General features: G+C 39.7%; 1 protein-coding gene across 9 annotated transcripts in view; it reads left to right on the plus strand.

Annotated features, from left to right (window-relative positions):
- USP3 (ubiquitin specific peptidase 3) overlaps nucleotides 1-18,990 on the plus strand; it is a 102,517-nt gene that overhangs the window by 65,450 nt on the left and 18,077 nt on the right. For 7 of the 9 annotated variants that reach the window (XM_040569417.1, XM_040569415.1, XM_040569416.1 and 4 more), the window contains 3 exons: nucleotides 9,857-9,917; nucleotides 12,309-12,440; nucleotides 18,902-18,985. In XM_040569417.1, coding sequence (XP_040425351.1) covers nucleotides 12,358-12,440; nucleotides 18,902-18,985 — 167 coding nt within the window. In that variant the 5' untranslated portion in view covers nucleotides 9,857-9,917; nucleotides 12,309-12,357. Of the gene's footprint in view, nucleotides 1-9,856; nucleotides 9,918-11,110; nucleotides 11,207-12,308; nucleotides 12,441-18,901; nucleotides 18,986-18,990 lie in introns of all 9 variants that reach the window. The other 2 variants (XM_040569420.1, XM_040569419.1) reach the window with 1 other exon arrangement.

Consider the following 18,990-nt stretch of genomic DNA (forward strand, 5'->3'; position numbering starts at 1 on the left):
ACTCAGCATTTAATTTCTCTAACCTACATATAGATTACACAATAATGTTAGCATTCTGCTGGGACTCTGTGCTTCTGTGTACATTAGTGCCTGTCTTGTCCTACGATTTTACCAATATGTATACTGATTTTGGTGTTATGGAACCCTTCTGAATGTAAATAGACACTAGTGTCGCATAGTAAGGCTTGCGTATATGTTCCTAGCAGCTGCCCTTTTAAGTACACACTGCTTTCAAAAGAATGCAAAGTCAAAAAATGGGAACACAATCAGCTGTGTTAGTAAATGTGTACTTGGTAGTAAGTAGCTTATATTGCTTATATTACTTATAACTTACATTACCCGTAATGGATATTTTTATGTGCTGCCTGTTAAAGTACTGGCTTACCTTGGAGGCCACCTGTATTTTTTAAGGCTTCTTTGCTTCTGCTGACAATGTGATTTTTGTCAGTGCCAAAGAGTCCTATTACGCACATATCCAGATTGGCTGTGGTCTTCACTGTTGTTCTGGGATGAGTAGGCCTTCTAATTTTTGCTCCGAGAAGCTGTTTTATTTTGTATGCTGGTTTATAATAGAGCAAAGTCTTGTGGCCTTTTTTTTTTTTTTTAATTGGTTGGAAACAGAAGTGCTGAGGTACTAACAGGCCAACTCCTGTTCTTACCCCTGCCGTCAGAGTGGTTCCAAAGAGTGTTTATCAATACGGTGATAGGCGCTTTATATAAATAAATATATATATATATAAAAAACAGGGGTCAGAGAGCAAGGGTACACATGGCTCTGTAATGCTGTGATTTGAACAGTTCATTTTAAGTGGAAAATCTTTGGTTCCAGTCTCAGTTTGAATGACTGAATGTTTCATCTGGTGGATTTTGAATGTAGAATGCACAGGTATTCATTGCTGCAGAGCCTGCAGCCTAGGTTAAAGCTGTAGGTGCTAGGCTGGCAAAACTCATGCTCTCTCTCTTCTATTGTCTCCCCAGACTGCTGAATAACTGTTTACTCATGCTAAATGCCATCTTCAACAGAAGAAATTGTCGGTGTTCCCTTAGTGCTTAGGAGCAATCTGGAGGGAAAATCTTCCAGGGGCAGGAGGTGTGCTTATTAAACATAGGCATTCACATCTTGAATGAATGGGGATTGTGCATAGGAAACTCATGTGATTCAATCACTCCTTGGAAAGTCGTCGTGGCTGCATCCAGAGGGAATTCCACTCAGTTCCAGGGGTGGGCAGAGCCTTGCTGCGACCCCAGCATGTAAGCCTGAAGGAGCACCACCCAACACCCTTGTCTCCTCGATGTTTCCCATGGGCTGATAACTTGAGCGCTTCCTTAGTTAGAATACTGGCTTTCATTCTTTCCTCTCTCAGATGCCTCATACTTCTTATGTATTGCATAGGGGAAGTTAGAAGTAATTCAGAGCCGTTTTGGCAAGTCACCCTAAAAGTTCTTTGTAGGGGGCTGAGTGTCGGGATGGCTTACCCTTGCTTTAAGTGGAATGACACAGATGCCTAAAGTGTTAGGTCTAGTAGGCTCAGTGCTGACCTGGGCTGCTAAAATTCTTTTGGCAAATTATTTGATATCACTTTCTCCATTTTTCGTCTTTAAAATGGAAGTGAGTTTGCTGAGAAATGCTCTGAATCCTGTGACTGAAAAAATTCCTATTCGAGATGTTATTACTGAAGTAGCTTGCATTATTTTGGTTAAACTTTTGTGCAGTTTTTATTGCCTCCTCTTGCAGTAATTTCCCAGGATTTTTGGCTTGTAACTTTCTCCCACCTTCGCTTCCAGCTCTTTGGAGGAGAAGCTTTTTAGTGTGAGAAGCTTTTTAGCTTACACGGCACAGAGAAAGCAGTCTAGGAGGTTTCTGGAGAGTGTGGGAGATAGCTTCCTGATGCAGCTGGTCAGTGAACCTACCAGGGGTGGTGCCCCGCTAGACCTTCTCTTCACAAACAGAGAAGGACTGGTGGGAGATGTGGTGGTCGGAAACCATCTTGGACAGAGTGACCACGAAATGGTAGAGTTCTCTATTGTTGGCGAGGCCAGGAAGGGGACCAGTAAAACTGCTGTATTGGACTTCTGGAGGGCTGACTTTGAGCTGCTCAGGACGCTGGTTGGCCGAGTCCCTTGGGAGGCGGTTCTGAAGGGCAGAGGAGTCCAGGAAGGCTGGGCGCTCCTCAAGAAGGAAATCTTAACGGCACAGGAGCGGTCCGTCCCCACGTGCCCAAAGACGAGCCGGCGTGGAAGAAGACCGGCCTGGCTCAACAGAGAGTTGCGGCTTGTGCTTAGCAGGAAAAAGAGGGTTTATAATCTTTGGAAAAAAGGGCAGGCCACTGAGGAGGACTACAAGGATGTAGCGAGGCTGTGCAGGGAGAAAATTAGAAAGGCCAAAGCTCATCTGGAGCTCAACCTGGCTACTGCCATTAAAGACAACAAAAAATCCTTTTACAAATATATCAATGCGAAACGGAGGACTAAGGAGAATCTCCATCCTTTACTGGATGCGAGGGGAAATCTGGTTACTAAGGATGAGGAAAAGGCTGAGGTGCTTAATGCCGCCTTTGCCTCAGTCTTTAGCGGCAATACCGGTTGTTCTCTGGACACCCAGTGCCCTGAGCTGGCGGAAGGGGATGGGGAGCAGGATGTGGCCTTCGCTATTCATGAGGAAATGGTTGGTGACCTGCTAAGGAGCTTGGATGTGCGCAAGTCGATGGGGCCCGATGGGATGCACCCGAGGGTACTGAAAGAACTGGCAGAGGAGCTGGCCGAGCCGCTTTCCATCATTTATCGGCAGTCCTGGCTATCGGGGGAGGTCCCAGTTGACTGGCGGCTAGCCAATGTGACGCCCATCTATAAGAAGGGCCGGAGGGCAGACCCGGGGAACTATAGGCCTGTCAGTTTGACCTCAGTGCCAGGAAAGCTCATGGAGCAGATTATCTTGAGGGTCATCACGCGGCACTTGCAGGGCAAGCAGGCGATCAGGCCCAGTCAGCATGGGTTTACGAAAGGCAGGTCCTGCTTGACGAACCTGATCTCCTTCTATGACAAAGTGACGCGCTTGGTGGATGAGGGAAGGGCTGTGGATGTGGTTTACCTTGACCTCAGTAAGGCTTTTGACACCGTTCCCCACAACATTCTCCTCAAGAAACTGGCTGCGCGGGGCTTGGACTGGCGTACGCTTCGCTGGGTTAGAAACTGGCTGGATAGCCGGGCCCAGAGAGTTGTGGTGAATGGAGTCAAATCTGGTTGGAGGCTGGTCACAAGTGGTGTCCCCCAGGGCTCGGTACTGGGGCCGGTCCTCTTTAATATCTTTATCGATGATCTGGATGAGGGCGTCCAGTGCACCCTCAGTAAGTTTGCAGATGACACCAAGCTAAGTGCGTGTGTCGATCTGCTCGAGGGCAGGAAGGCTCTGCAGGAGGATCTGGATAGACTGGAGCGATGGGCTGAGATCAACTGTATGAAGTTCAACAAGGCCAAGTGCCGGGTCCTGCACCTGGGGCGCAACAACCCCAAGCAGAGTTACAGGCTGGGAGATGAGTGGTTGGAAAGCTGCCTGGCAGAGAAGGACCTGGGAGTATTGGTTGATAGTCGGCTGAATATGAGCCAGCAGTGTGCTCAGGTGGCCAAGAAGGCCAACAGCATCCTGGCCTGTATAAGAAGCAGTGTGGCCAGCAGGTCTAGGGAAGTGATTGTGCCCCTGTACTCGGCTCTGGTGAGGCCGCACCTCGAGTACTATGTTCAGTTTTGGGCCCCTCGCTACAGGAAGGACATGGACGTGCTCGAGCGAGTCCAGAGAAGGGCGACCAAGCTGGTGAGGGGTCTGGAGAACAAGTCTTACGAGGAGCGGCTGAGGGAGCTGGGCTTGTTCAGCCTGGAGAAGAGGAGGCTCAGGGGCGACCTTATCGCTCTCTACAGTTACCTTAAAGGAGGCTGTAGTGAGGTGGGGATCGGTCTGTTCTCCCACGTGCCTGGTGACAGGACGAGGGGGAATGGGCGAAAGTTGCGACAGGGGAGTTTTAGGTTGGATGTTAGGAAGTATTTCTTTACCGAAAGGGTTATTAAGCATTGGAACGGGCTGCCCAGGGAGGTGGTGGAGTCACCATCCCTTGAGGTCTTTAAAAGACGTTTAGATGTAGAGCTTAGCGATATGGTTTAGTGGAGTGCTTAGTGTTAGGTCGGAGGTTGGACTCGATCTTGAGGTCTCTTCCAACCTAGAAATCTGTGTCTGTGTCTGTGATTTCTTAGGCCTGATGCGTCACAGACAGAAGCATCATGTTTCACAAAGTAGGGCTTTCACTCTTTGGTATGTGAATTGTTGCTGCTTTTTTCTTCAGATGTTGTTAATGGAGGCTGCCCAGCTCTTTTTTGCAGTATTTGTCAGCTTGTTTCAGGAGCAAAACAGAACAATAAAGTCTTGCTATAAAATCTTAATTAGGGCAGTGAGAATGGGGTTAAAAGCATGGGGAAGGAAAAGCAAGTCTGTGTTTCTAGAATACTGAAAAGTATTCTTGTTTTTTGGGGGGAGATGCACATACATGCATCCATACACACAGGGTGTGTAGCTGTATATAACATATATATGTGTTTGTGACCAAGTGCATATGTTTCTAGGACAATTTGTTTAGCTTAACATCAGTATACCAGTGCAACCACAACTATGTAAATATTGCTCCCTGTGCAGATGCTGACTGGAGTATCAGCGGCCTTTTTCTGTTTAGCTCATATCAGCATAGCTGACCTATTTTCTGTCAATATAAACTGAACTGAAGAAAGCTCACTTAGACTAAAGATGTTTCTGGGCAGTCATTATGTTAGTGTAATGTAACCATATGATTATACAAGTAAGATTTTAGTGTTTGTACAGCTCCTTTGGAGAACAAAGTCCAGGCTATTTTGTAAAGGATGCAGAGAGTAGTGGAAATAGTTTAATGCCCCTAATCTTGTTTCCGTTCAGCATGCTCTTAACAGAAGGACCAAAATACTGTTCTTACTGTGCTGATATTCTGTGGCCTTTTCCTTAGAGATGTAATAAAGGGCTATTTTAAACCATGGATGTGAGCACAGGCCTGTAGTAGCGATGGCCTTGGGTCAATTCTGCTGCCGTGACTGGCAAGTAGTAGGTTTGCAGTGATCGCGTGGCTGCTCTGCTGCCAGGTTCTTGGTGGACACTGCATCTTGCAGGTTTCTTAACTTGGCTGCCTTACAGAAACGGCTTCCTGTCTGTCTGCTCTTCCTGCTTTGTTTTTCTTTTGCAAGTTTCTAAATTATGCAGTGTGCTCTTTAAACAAAACTGTTAGTTTCATGGGTTGTTCGTATACTTCTACGTACTTGCAGCTTTCTCATAGTGGAGATGTGCAGCCTTGTTCTGTAAGGAATACAGCATTTGCCAGGAGTGTTCTTGCTTCACAAGCCTGTGCTTGGAGTCTGTTTTCAATAAGGAAAGAAAAAGTCAAGATTCAGAAGTACATACTTGAGGGATCATGAGGGTAAGATGGGGTGGGGGGCCCTGTTACGAGAGGGCCAAACTGATTAGCTATGTCTTAGTCATTCTGCTTGATACGGCGGCATGGACATTATTTGTTAGGATGGTTTGCAGGAAGTGAAAGCTGAAGGGACAGGGAGGGAGGGAGATCTGTAATGCTCCATAGTTACGTATCAGTCTGTGTAGCGGTGTTTGATCTCTGGCTCTCTTGGGGATGATGGACTGATACCCCTCTTCATTGCAGAGGGGTTTGTAGGCTGTATAACAAATGAGTATTCAGATTTCACTTGCATCATTCTGTAAAAGATGGTATTTCGCCTTGCTATTAGATGAGGAAGAATGTTTCTACACTTCTGAATAGCCTGATATTGATGTAAAGTGGCAAATGACTCACTGTTTCAGACAGCGTTGTGGCACTGCAGATTTGTTTTCTCTTTTCTTTTGACATGTTAGTATTATCTTTGCCTAACCACTTGAAGCTATTCTAAAAATACAGTAATGTGGGACAGTTGGTAACCATTGCAGCAGCACTTCAGCACAGAAAGCGCCTGAAGTACCTTGGCTTGTAGAGTACTAAATAAGGTGTAACAAATGCAGAGCTTTTTTAATGTGGTTAAGATGTTTGTCAGACATAACAGTATTGAAAATTTGGGGTTGCTAATGTAATGCAGACCTCTTTTTTAAATAGCACTACAAAAAATGACCCCCCACATCCTACTTTAAATACTGATGTCTGAGGGAAGTAAAGATATAAGGACCTGTACAAATAGGTTTGAGAGTCCTTCCTCATAATCCTTTGTAATTGCCTAACCTGAAAGCCCCAAATGTGCAAGTCTGTTTTAAGGGCGAAGTTCCAGGGCTGTGTGATGTGCTTTGAATTGAGAAGGGGTTTGATGTCAATCTGCACCTCTTGTTTCTGATCTACTCTTAAGCCTGTGTCTTCATGTCAGCGCTACATTTGAAAAGAATAACCTGCACTTGCTTTACACATGAAGCCTAATTTAGATTATAAGCAGTTCAGGGCAGTGACTGTCCTTTTGCTGTGCTTTCCACAGGGCCTGTCTTGTTAGGGTCCTGACGAATGGCTAAAGCTGCCAGCCTAATTTAGTTTATTAATAATAAGGAACAGACAGTTAACTGCTTCAGAATCTGGATTGAGGAATACCTGGAGAGCCAAGCTGTAATGCAGGTATCTACTGAGCCAGCCTCAGAGAAATACAGAATCTTCAGAAACCTTAAAAAATGGAATTGCGTAATCCTCACAGAGCAGAGCAACTGTAGGTCACAAATTTAATAGTGGCTTCTGTGTTTAATCTTGGTGGGAGTCGCTTCCATGTTATTTGAGTCCTTTGTGGGAGGAGATGTTTGTGCAGAAGATAAACTACACAGTTCTAATGTGATGCAATTGGAGTAAAGTTCCTCCTAAAAGCTAAAGCAAACAAATGAACCGTCTTTTCCTTTTCTCTGATACGAAGATGGAAAACTTTAGTGAACAATATTATTTGGCAGTGTGCAGAGTCTGTGGGCTTGTTTGCTGGCCTTGTGCAGAGCATTTAAACCTGGTGTGAACTCTGCAGAATGAATGCTACCTAAGTGTAATTTAACACTTAATAAGCACTCAGTGTTAAAATTAGAATATGCAAATGTGAAATGATAAATGCCTTCTATACAGTGGAAATTAAATGTAATAGTTTGCATCTTGATTCTTTGGCTTACTGGTTGAGAACTGGTTCCACCACAGATGATAACATAGTGAAAGCAAAGATATTATTTGCAAGATGGGAGATTGATGGAATTTTAGCCCTAGGAAGGCTGTCTCATGTTCCTGGCAAGGAAAATGTCGAATAATGGTAGTGTTTTCTTCATGCAGCACTTAAGCAACTCTTAGATATCACTCTATATTTAAGTGCATGAATGGTTTTGGCTTCTGTTTCCTTCTGGTTAATTTTTTACCTTTCAGTTTCTGTAATTCATGGAAATAAATTACCAGTCAAGCCAGACTAGTGATCCATTTTGCCCATGTATACCTGATGATGGCCATTTAATGTCTTCCCTTTCCCTTTGTCTTCTGTTTGCCAGTGTAGAATGTTGGTTTTCTGAATAAACTTTTGGTCAAATTTGACAGACTTCTTCCTCTTTTCTAACTCGAAGTGTAACATATGTAACTCTGCTGTCTATTGCAAGACTACCATCACAGTTGTGGGAACGATCAGCTTTAGAAATGGGAAAGCTTATTGCTGAAAAAACAGCAATAGAAAATGGAGGCAGTGCGAGCAAATGTGTTTCTCAAGTAAAATAACTGCAGCAATTAAACTGTTCTGGAGTTTTCACCGAAGGGTTTAAAGTATCTGCTTCAAATAACACTTATGTGGAAATACTGCTGGTTTACAGTGCAGAAATATTTGTGCTTTTTTCCAGTGAACATAGTAAAACTCTTCTTCCATGGATTGGGGCTGTGAAGTGAAATACAACAACTATTTGTCATAATAAATAGAAACCAGAAAATAATTCTCTAAGAAGCAATGTTAGCTAGTTTATTTTTCCATCTGATTTAAATAAAAATGTCTAAAAAAGTATATTAGCTCTTTTAAATACCTGCGGTAGTAAGCTTTCTCCTGTTTAAAAATTGACACGCTTCTTACTTTTTATTAGCAGGTAATTTGATAAAGAAACTTTTCTTGGTTTTGTTAGCTTAATTTTCTCTGATAGTCTTTGATCTTACCAGTTTCATGGGTACCATGGTTTGTAGCATGGTGAATCGACCTCTGAGTTTCACTAGCTGTCCCAAGTTGACCTGATCAGGTGATGCTGCCCCAAAGCAGCTCCTGTGCATGCCTCAGTTTCCCCAGTTCATTTCTCTGAAGCATGCCTGCAGACAGGGAAGGCTGTTCTCTTCTCAAGCTTTTCTGCACTAAATAACAGTGCAAATAATTTGCTTGTATGCTAGGATTAATCCTCTTCTTTCTGTTCCTTCCTCACCCTGGCCTTACAGACCCTGGTGCTTCTGATGTTTTATTCTTCCTCTGTGACTCTTTTGATTGGCACTTATATATATGTGTAGACAAATCAGGTGGCATTGTACCCTCTGATATTTTGGGGACAATCGAAGTTGCCTTTTTATTGTTGTTTTTTGGCCTTGCAGAAGTGCACTTAGCATTCTTCTTTCCTCTTCATATTAGCTGGGTATTTGAAAGTGCAATGAGATTTTTGTAAATTTTGTGGTAATGGATAGTCGTTAACAATCTTACTTCATTCAAATCTAAGCATTATATATCACAGCATCCCTCCTTCACTGACATGATCCAAATTGGAATTCCTCTAGAAATCGAGGAATCAATATTGATTTAATTGTAGTTCCAAAATTGCTATTGTCTATAAAGATGTATATACTTCATCTTGAGTTGACTAATGGAAATGTTTCTCCCTGACTCTTTCTCTGTGTTCTGCCTACACAGATTATTTATTGTTTGTTTTGTTTCTAATCTGAATTTTAGAGACTTTGCTGCTGCGTTGGGGTGGGAGTCAGAATATCCAGTTTTTATGACTCCACCCTGGGATGGTGCTTCATCATTTTCTAGTATCTGCTTTTTTTTCCCCAGACCTTTTGCTTAAAAACATCCGTGTTTAATTTCAAAGTTAATTTTTCTAGACTACTTAGAAGACTTAACTGAAAACTGAGATAACATTACAGTTATTTTCTGATGTCTTAAATGGATTGCAAAGCATAGCACTGTATTACATTTTAATCATTCAGCTTCGTGTGTGTGACTGAAATGGTGAAATCCTTATGGATACGGCCTTTACCAGCACTGCAGCATAGGAATATTGTATAAATGGTGTGGATTATCATGTGTTACACAATTAGTTATTCTGTGCGCTTCTTAACAGATCAACAGGCTTTCTCAAAGTCTCTTTAAAATGGCTTCTTGAACGTGTTTTATGAAACAGAAGTGAAGAGCTGTGGCTATTTTTTTTCTGTGTTCAGTGGACTGCCTTATTAAAAATGAAAATGTTTTAAACATTCCCAATGTTTTTGCAACTTGTGCTTCTGATACTTCTGTATCGTATCTCAAAATGAAGTAGACTTCGTGTGGATGGAATACAAACAAAAAATGTAATTTTTTTTTGTAAAGAAAGAGGCAAATGAATAGCCTGTGGCTAAGACTCAAAACAGAAGGTCAATGTGCTTTAGTGTCGGTAGCTCTTCAGTCTTTAGTCTGTTAGTCCCTAATATGGGTTAATAAACGTGACTAGCTATTTTATGTAACTGTGCTGTAAGGTGGAGTCAGGGCAGACCTACTGCTAGCACTCAGGATGTGTTAGATAACTGTAATATCAGAGCCAATTCACTTGACACTTTTTTCATGTCTTTTGTAGTGTGCCGGTCAAATAAAAGTCCATGGGTCTGTCTGACGTGCTCGAGTGTCCATTGTGGAAGGTGGGTACTAAGTGTTAGTTTGAAAAACGTTTAATCAGACCTCTACTTTCTTCCCTTGTTGCTTGGATGAGGCATTTTTTTCAAAAAATTCTTGAATGCCTTGTAATTCCTGAAAGAAACCTTCATGATATTATTTAACATTATATGCTTATACTAAACACACTTCTTTGCTATCTTGTGAGAGTCTGGAGAATATACTCAACATAATTTTTTTACGAAATAAAAGCTTGTGATGAATGTCATTGATCAGCTCAGAGAGTGCCAAGAGAACAGCTAATTCCATGGACTGTTGTTAGCTCAATTCAGTAAAAGATGTTTCTTTTGTAATAAGATAAAAACAATAAGAAATCTTGGAAACCACAAATCCAAATTGGGTATAGCTTACTTTGAGTAAAATAGCAACTGTTCAGCTTAGACAGAAAATACTGTAAATGTACTGCAGTGTTACTTTGAACAAAATAATTATCCTAGCATGTAAGGACCATCTACCATTGTACTATCGCAATTCCTTCAGAGTACAGCTGATATGTCTATCAGTTGAATTCCACCAAAAGAATTTGTACAGGAATGATACAGCCAGTGCTGTTGTTTATATGTCAGAGAATTTGTTGCTACTCTATAAATGTTTGAGATGCACAAACTATTGAGGATACAGTGTTTACATTTAGACAGTGTCTGAGATGTGAGCATGTTTTCATCTGTAGGGTAGCACCTGTGCTGGTGTGCTTTTATTCTGGAAAATCATCATTAAACTTAGCTTGTCTTTAAAAGTGGATTCAGTAAAGCTCAGGTTTTGCTGCTTTGATCAGGATAGCAATGAGTAAGTGCAACAATTTTTAATCATTTCTCTCTCTTACTCAGAGTTTTTTAGTACAAAAACCTTTTTTCTCTTTATTTCTTTATCTCTTTATTTCTTTTACAAATTTATACTTGGTGAGAGGCAAGAGAGTGGAGCTATTTCATAGTATGTGAAGGTGTAAAATAAGTGGTTTGGACTATTTTACTGATTTTGTTACCAGTCTGTGTTATTACTGTCCACCTCTGACACTTCTTTGTGTGCAGTTACTTGGCATTGAGTCAGTTATACATGCAGTTTGTTTTGACTCTTCAAACTGCTCCATCCTTAGAACTGAAAATAACTGAATGAGAAGAATGTGATATACCTTGTAATGGGAGCACTTTTGATCTTGTAGGTGCTTGAATGCAGGCACACAGCATATCCTTCTGTTCAGATAATGTTTGAAATCAAAGGAAGCTTTTCAGGTCTTCACTTGAAGTACGTCCTCCAGGTTAGAGCCACTGGGAACGTTACCAACCATGTTACAGTACCAGAGCATTTCTGGTGGAAGTAGCTTTATAAACCTGTCATTTGCACTGTTAAGCAGAAAGGCAGCTCCTGTAAGCACGACTGTCTAGTTTGGATTCTGCCAGCACAGCAGTGTCCGTAGACACATGGCTTCATTGCTGTAACTAGCACAGCACATTAGCAGAATTGTTTATACCTGCATGTGAGAACAAGTGTGGAATAGGGAGACCTTCATGTGGAGCACATGCAGAGTTCCTAATAGTTAGCATTGCTGATTTCAACAGGCAAGAAGTAAGGGGGGGGGGGGGGGGGAGGGAGGGAACACACGACTAAAAGTCACCTGAGCCAAGCGCTTCTAAGGGTTAATGACTTTACAGTTGATACTTAGGGCTCTTACATTTGTAATGGCACTTTTTTAATCAAAGATGCTTACATTTCTAGATATGCCTTAAATTTCAAGTGTGAAAATGCTCACTGTATCAGCAAAAGAGCTGTAGGATTTTAATTTCTTTTCCAGTTATGTGACCCCACGCCCTAGAGTGTTTCAAATTTATGAACTTCATGAAGCATAGAATGCTGTAATATTAAATCATTGTCCCAGAATGGGAGGGCTTAAAGTGAATGTGCTTTCATATGGGAGCTAGCATACTGTTAATCACATAAATGAAGAGTGCTGGGTAGAAAAACAAAGTAGACCTGTAAGAAAAGTATATGGGAAAACAGCGTGGAGAACTAACCATGTTACACGTTTGGAAAATGGGAGCTAATGTTTCTCTTAGTCATGAAGGTCAATCAGTCTGGTCAAGGCGCAGATACTGGGCTGTGATACAAGAATGCCAGTTTTTGGTTTCTATGAAGAAAATGGGAAAATTGATTTGGACAAAGTGGGAGAGTAAAGGGGTGAAAACTTGAAAATTTAGACAACCTTTTCACATAGGTAAATTGCCAATTTTAATGCTTGTGTGATACTGGATATGTATTAGGTTAATGTGTGCTTGCTTGTTTGTTTTCCTTTTTTCATTGAATGTTGGTTAAGTACCTGTATACAAGTATATGACTTTTTTTCTGTTTTATGTTTATTTTAGATACGTGAATGGCCATGCAAAAAAGCATTATGAAGATGCACAGATTCCTATGACCAACCATAAGAAAACAGAAAAACAAGAGAAAGTTCAGCATACTGTGTGTATGGATTGCAGTAGTTACAGTACATACTGGTAAGGATTTCAACACTCTAAGTTGACAACTTTTTGCATACTGGAGGGTGCAAACTGTAAACTCCTGTGAAGCATTATATTACACACTTTTAAGCACTAAATCTCTTGGCTGCTTACAAGCCGTTATGAAATAACTCTCTGGTTTTGCATGTGTATTGTAGCATTGATTGCTCTCATCCATTTCAAATGACTAAGCGCAAACTTTTTGATATAAATATTACTTAGATAGATTAGGGTTTGCTTTGGAGTATGTTGAGAACCTATCATTTCATTGCAAAGACTACTGTTCAGCTGTAGTTACTCCTTTCTTCAAGCTGGTTAGCCTTTCGCAGATCCTTTCTTTGTCAGAATATCAAAAAGGAAAGTAATATACTATAGATCCTTCCTCAGAGATGTCAATTTGAGATGTGTAAATGTGTGTGGTTTTTGGTTTGTTTGTTTATTATTATTATTTTTTCCCAATGTTTCTTTTCTTCTCTCTGAAAGAAAGGCCTGTTTCTGTTGGTGATTTTGTATAACCTGTTTGAGTTTGGGAGAGCGATGGATCCTGTTTGGAAGCAGCATCAACTTCTTTCTCAAGATTAAATAGCAGAATCACAGAAGTGATTCTTTTAACAGAAGAATGGCCTGGGTTGATAAATGCTATCAGTTTCTTAGAGAAAGAAAAGAGCACTGTTCAGGGAGGTTTAATAGTTATGCTGGTAATATCAGGTTCTCTGTCATCCAGAGAGCAAAGACTGGAAGCCTTTTGAAAGGAATGCTTTTGTGCATTCAGCATCTTCCATCCTCTTCACCTCTGAGCAAAACTGTTGACAGCTGCTTCTCCTTTTCCTATTATCTTTATGGTTTTCCATGTATGTCAGTACTTGTGGGGTATGGCAGAGCAGGTTTTAAACAATGCAAATCTTAGGGAAATTAGTGTTATGGTCCTGTAAAATTGTGTAGTATACAGCTCCACTGATGAGTGTTATTTCGTTTAAAAAAAATCACGTCTTTGTGTACTTTATTGGGGAACAATCTATTAGCTGCAGTTTGGGTATCCAGTTTTATGAGGAATACTTCTGTAACAAACATTTTTATCTCTTGCAAGTAAAATTGTACTTGTCTCGCCTGAAGAAATTTTACTTGCAACAACTCAGAAATTATTCAAATGGCGTGTGTAGCAATTACAAAAGCTGTACAGAAGTAAGAGTATTAAGAGAACGTGGGATTAACTTTATGATGTATGGGGATTTTGCTTCTACTTACGTTTTATTTAAATGACCACCAATTTTGCCTGCTCCTGTATGAAAACATTTTTTTTTTCCTCTAAGTAATAACATATGCATGTGTTACCAGCATTGGAACAGCTGTGGGAAATTCCAGTTTCCCAATTAATGCTATTAACAACTCAAGTTCTATGTTGTTATGTTGTGGCTTTTATTTTTTAAATATAATCTTTTAGTCACGTTGGAGGTAGTAATGTATGCAGGAATTTTAGTGGGGTTTTGGAAATCTTGATTATATCTCCATTTACAGTGACTAATAGTACATATGCCCAGTCTGCCAAAACTTGCTGAGGCTTGATGAGTTACACTAGCATGTCAGAGCTCTCTGCTGACCTCATCTCAAACCCAATATGGGCATTACAAATAATAATATTCAAACTGAGGACTATGAGATTTATTACTGAAATAAAATACATTGGTGAGGAGTAAGTAGGCATACACTTAGGAAGCTCACTGGTGTTTCACAGCATATTTGTAGTAGGACAGATAAGTAGTTTAGCATATGATGTCTTTTCTGCTGTAATCAAAGTAGAAGCCTGAGTCATCTCTGGATGAACTGGAACTAATTGTAGAGAGCTTTGCCTTGGGCAGTTCCTGTTGCATATAGTTCACTAGCAAATTACAGATCTCCTGTGCTAATGCGAAGCTAAGCAAGTTTCAAAAACAGTACATCTTTGCTTTCATTAGGACATTTCAGTTTCTTCCACCTGGTAGAAAAAGATACCTGGATTTGATATTACACCCAATTATTTATTTTATTTTATTTTTCAGTGGAAATAAGCTTAGATGTAAAAAGATGAAGCAAAGAATGTTTAGACCAATTTCTGCCCCTTTATTTCAGGCAGTCCTGTAAGGGTTGCTATCAAATAATGCTCGCCAGTTGAAGTAAATAGTTGGGTGAATTCCAGTCATAACTAGCTACTGTGGAGATTGAATTTTAAAATGTTGTTTGTTAGTTCTTTCAATGCAGACACGAATCCAGTAGACAGTGGTATGTTTATGCAAAGATGTTGCTTTCAAGGGAACTTTTATTTAAGATCAGCATTTTATACAAAGTAATATGGGTAACCTCAGTAATTTGAAAGTCAAGAAAACACAATCTTAAGACTTAATTAAATTTTACTTCTAGTGTAAAAATAATGGAGATACTTTGTTGCACTGCTTTTATATTTTTAGATGCAGAGATTTGTTTAAAACACAGATCTGAGTAGAAAACTCTTGTTCCATTTTTATCCTACGGATTCTAATTTGCTCTTGTGATAGTAACAGCAAGCAGGTCTGTATGGGCTCTGTTAGAATAAGAAGGCATGTAATTTAATCCCATCTTTTTCTCTGGCAGTCATGAGAGCACAGTCTAGGGTTTGTATTAGCTATCCTTGTCAGTCTAAAGGGAGAAAACGCCATGTGACTGTTCAAACTAACATGGTTTATTGAATTTTGTATCTAGCTCACATGCATTTTCACTGTAAACCAAAAGCAGAACAGTCTTCTGTAATTGCATTTCAGTGTGGAAGTCTAAGCGTGTATGTTTTCTTGTATATGATCACAGGCTTTCAACATAGCTTTGAAAGGAAAACATGTCAATTCCAATATGATAGTAATTATTTTTTATTTTTAATACGAGGTGAGGTTTTTATTGTATTTATGAATTTTGTTAGGTTTTGAGAAACACAGACATGCTTGAGGGATCAGCAAGTATTGGGCAAAATAAGGATTTGCTTTCCAGAGGGTTTTGATCTTTCTTCTATATCCTCCTATTTGCCTTTTCAATCTTCACAGTAGAAAAATTGAGAAAGCATAAATCTTTAATTTATTATGAGAAGAGGGTGCTTTTCTTGATTCTTTGGTCATGTTTGAGACCCTAACTGCTGAGAAAGACTCTTGAATTGCATTGTTTGGCTGGTAACCAGCCTTTCACTTAGTTCTAGATTACTAAGCACGAGGAGCTTACAAGGAGTACAGGTCTTTTTTCTCTTGAGGCTATTGTATGATGCTTTCTTCTGCTGTGCTAGCTGCTGGTAATCTGTGTACACGAGTAAAGTGATAGGTATAAGAAACCTGCTTTCAGAAATACATTTACTGAAAGAGGACTATTGTAAATTTTTCTCTGTGCTAGTGAACAGACAGTTGGTTAGCACAGAAGGAGAAAGGCTGCCCTGTTAATGTATTTGCATAATATGTTTCCCGTGTTCATTTAATCCCAGACACAATTTGTAGGTCAGATTTCGGACCTATTAGCCTCCTTGTTATTAATGTTCTCCCCCAAGAGCTGATGTAAAAATATGTAAGTGCCACGGTCTTTAAAATTTTCTTTTTACTTACTCGTTTTGTAATGGTTCTATTTAAAAAAAAAAGACTTACTGTTCTAGCACATGAGTGACAGAAAATGAGATTACTTAAACCGTAATTTTATGTTCTGCAGTCAGTGGGAATTAAAGAAGGTAAATGACAATTATGAAGACAGTGAAACTTGAGCTCTTAATTTAATCATATCAGGTGTTAACACAACTAAGGAAACATAGATTTTTTTTTATATATTATTCTTGTCCTATGATTCCTCAAGTCTAATCAGGCTTTTCAAACATACTGTGAAGTTCTGTGACCTGCTGAAATTGCCAACATTGTGCATAAATGTTCCCCAGAGCAATGCATACATTCACTGGCTTGCTGCCTTTTAAGCAGCAAAGGCGGCCAGAAAAGACCAGGCCTTAGAGTTAGCAGAGGTGCTAAAAATAGACAGTGTATAGAGAAGAAAACACTGCGCTAATACATATAAGGGACCCTCCCCAAAGGATAGAATTTGTTCTGTACGATCACCCTTAAAAGCATATTGTAGAACTACTGAATGCCAAAAGATGTGTTGTTAATTTGTGATAATCCTGAGGATCACAAATTCAACATCTCTTTTGAAAGTCAGCTTTGCATATAGGAAGCAATCTCTCAGCAGTTTACCTTTAGGGTGTGTAAAAAAGTCTAAACTCCTTCCTATGCTGTTGACTTTGTTTATCCAGAATAGATTGGTTGTTTTATTTCTATTGGTAGTGCTGAATCCTCAGTGCTATAAGGTATGTGTTTTAAAAACCTGCCCATTAAAAAGAAATAAGAGGTTTGTCTTATTTTTAAGTGAATCTTAAAATTACTTTTCCACTCCTGCAAGGACCCTAAGATGAAGGAATGTTTAATGATATATTTAGTTTTATTCTTCTATCTCAGGGAAGGTGCTAATTTGCAATTTTATGTAGAGATGCAATTGTTCCACGAGGTCAGATTAAACACAGGGCTAACATATTTAGGGAACAGGAGCAAATATTAAATCATATTTTGTACTTGTGGCAATAAGGAGGCTTAGAGGCTTTCAGTGAGCTTGCATCTGCTTTTGTTACATGTTTATAAATGTAAACAGCTGATAAAGCTGAACAAGTCTGCATAAAACATGTCTGCAAAATAAGTTTACAAACTTCTTCCCCCCCCCCCCAAACTAACTGGATCTGTGGTGAGCTTTAAAAAAATATATATCTTTATTTGCAATGGCTATTTTATGGATTCTTATGTAAGATCTAGAAGGTTATAACTGCTGTGTTCAGTGTTTGGAGAGCTGTATTAAGTTTCTCTTTTCAGAGGAAAAAATCAACAGAGATCCTGAGCAGACTGTTCCTGCAGACTCCTTTTAGTGGAAAGGGCTTTTACTTTCTTAACTCTGTAGTCTCTTGAAGAATTCAGTGTTTGAGTTAACACCAGCAATACTGTTGCTTTTGAACTACATCACAGATTTATGCAGCAAAGAATATTGTAAATTCCAGTTGTGCCTGAAGTTAAGATAGCTTCATTAACTTACGAAGTGTGAATCTGCTCCAGCGGAGGAGTAACCTGAGATGATGAGGATGTATTTCATATTTGAGTCAGTCCTTTGCCATAGGAAAATGAGAGAAATAGCTCAAGTTGTGAGCTAATGTAAGCTAATTTTCTTCACAGAAAGAGTTCAGTTGCCTGCCATCTTTACTTCTTGGGAAGCTTGAGGTCTTTGTAGAACATCATAGAATCAGAGCGTTGACTTCTGTCAACTTTTTCTTAGCTGTTGTTTACTTAGTAATTGTGAATGTTACCTTCAACATTAATTTGGTATTTTTACTTCCAGCTTGCATCTGTAAATACTTTTTTCAGTGAAATTTGGTGGTGATTTTTTTTTCTGTATGTATATGTGTACATTTTTGATATATATGTGGAAAGTATGAGTTGCACAGAGAAGAAATCTGGCCTTTTTCTGGCGTTCTAGTTTTAAGCAGTGTAGCTAGCAGCTCTGGAGCTGCTGCATTCTGTTTTTGCAGGGAAAAAAAAAAACAACTGTATTTATGTATTTAGTTGAGATCCTTGGTATGCCAGTGATGAAAACACATTTGTTAGAAATGCATGTGGCATGGTTCTTTAAAATGTCACTTCTGCTGAGAGGCCATTTTGATTTGGCTTCACTTTACGTTCACTTGTATGTAGTAGAGGCTCAGTTTCTGTCTTCTTTCAGCTCAGTTACATTTGCACACACAAAACCACAAGTCTTATAAGTGTTGCTGTATATATAAAAACTGTGAGAGAATTAAGTCATATTTTTGGCTGGAGCGTGGGTTGTGAAGTGCCACAGACTTCTCGTGTGACAGTGGACGAGCCATGTCATCTCTTTGTTCGTCTTCCCTGTTCTTTTTCCATAGCTGAAACTTTTGCACTGTGTATCTGTTCAGCATCTCTTGAAAGGAAACCTATCGATTTTTAGTGATAGTTTTACAGTATTCAAATAAATCAATTTATACTATTCATAAATAAAAGTTGTATTCTCTTTACTGATGTTTATTCATCTTTTTTGATAAATCTTCAGTGAGTGGTCTGCTAATACTGCTTTTGGTTACACAGCATGTTTGAATTTTTATTGAATTGGAATTCTGCACTGCGATAAGTGGTAGATATTACTTCTGATTTCTAACAAAGAAGTAAGCTGGAAGACAAAGCATGTAATGAAATATTGCATGTACCCCCTCTTGTTATAGGGCAATTTTCAGAGGGAACCAAGCTCAGTATGTAGGTGTTGTGCTCCCCTCTTCTCCTTATAGTTTTCCACTGAATCACTTCAGTGCTTCCTGCGCATAGGCTTGCATGAGTGTTTTAGCGTACTTCCTTTGTACATTCCGATAAATATTTTTCTTGCAGTTATCGCTGTGATGATTTTGTAGTCAATGATACTAAACTGGGACTGGTACAGAAGGTCAGAGAGCACCTACAGAACTTGGAAAAGTAAG

This window comes from Cygnus olor, chromosome 11 (genome assembly GCF_009769625.2).
Source record: "Cygnus olor isolate bCygOlo1 chromosome 11, bCygOlo1.pri.v2, whole genome shotgun sequence".
NCBI classification, from domain to species: domain Eukaryota; kingdom Metazoa; phylum Chordata; class Aves; order Anseriformes; family Anatidae; genus Cygnus; species Cygnus olor.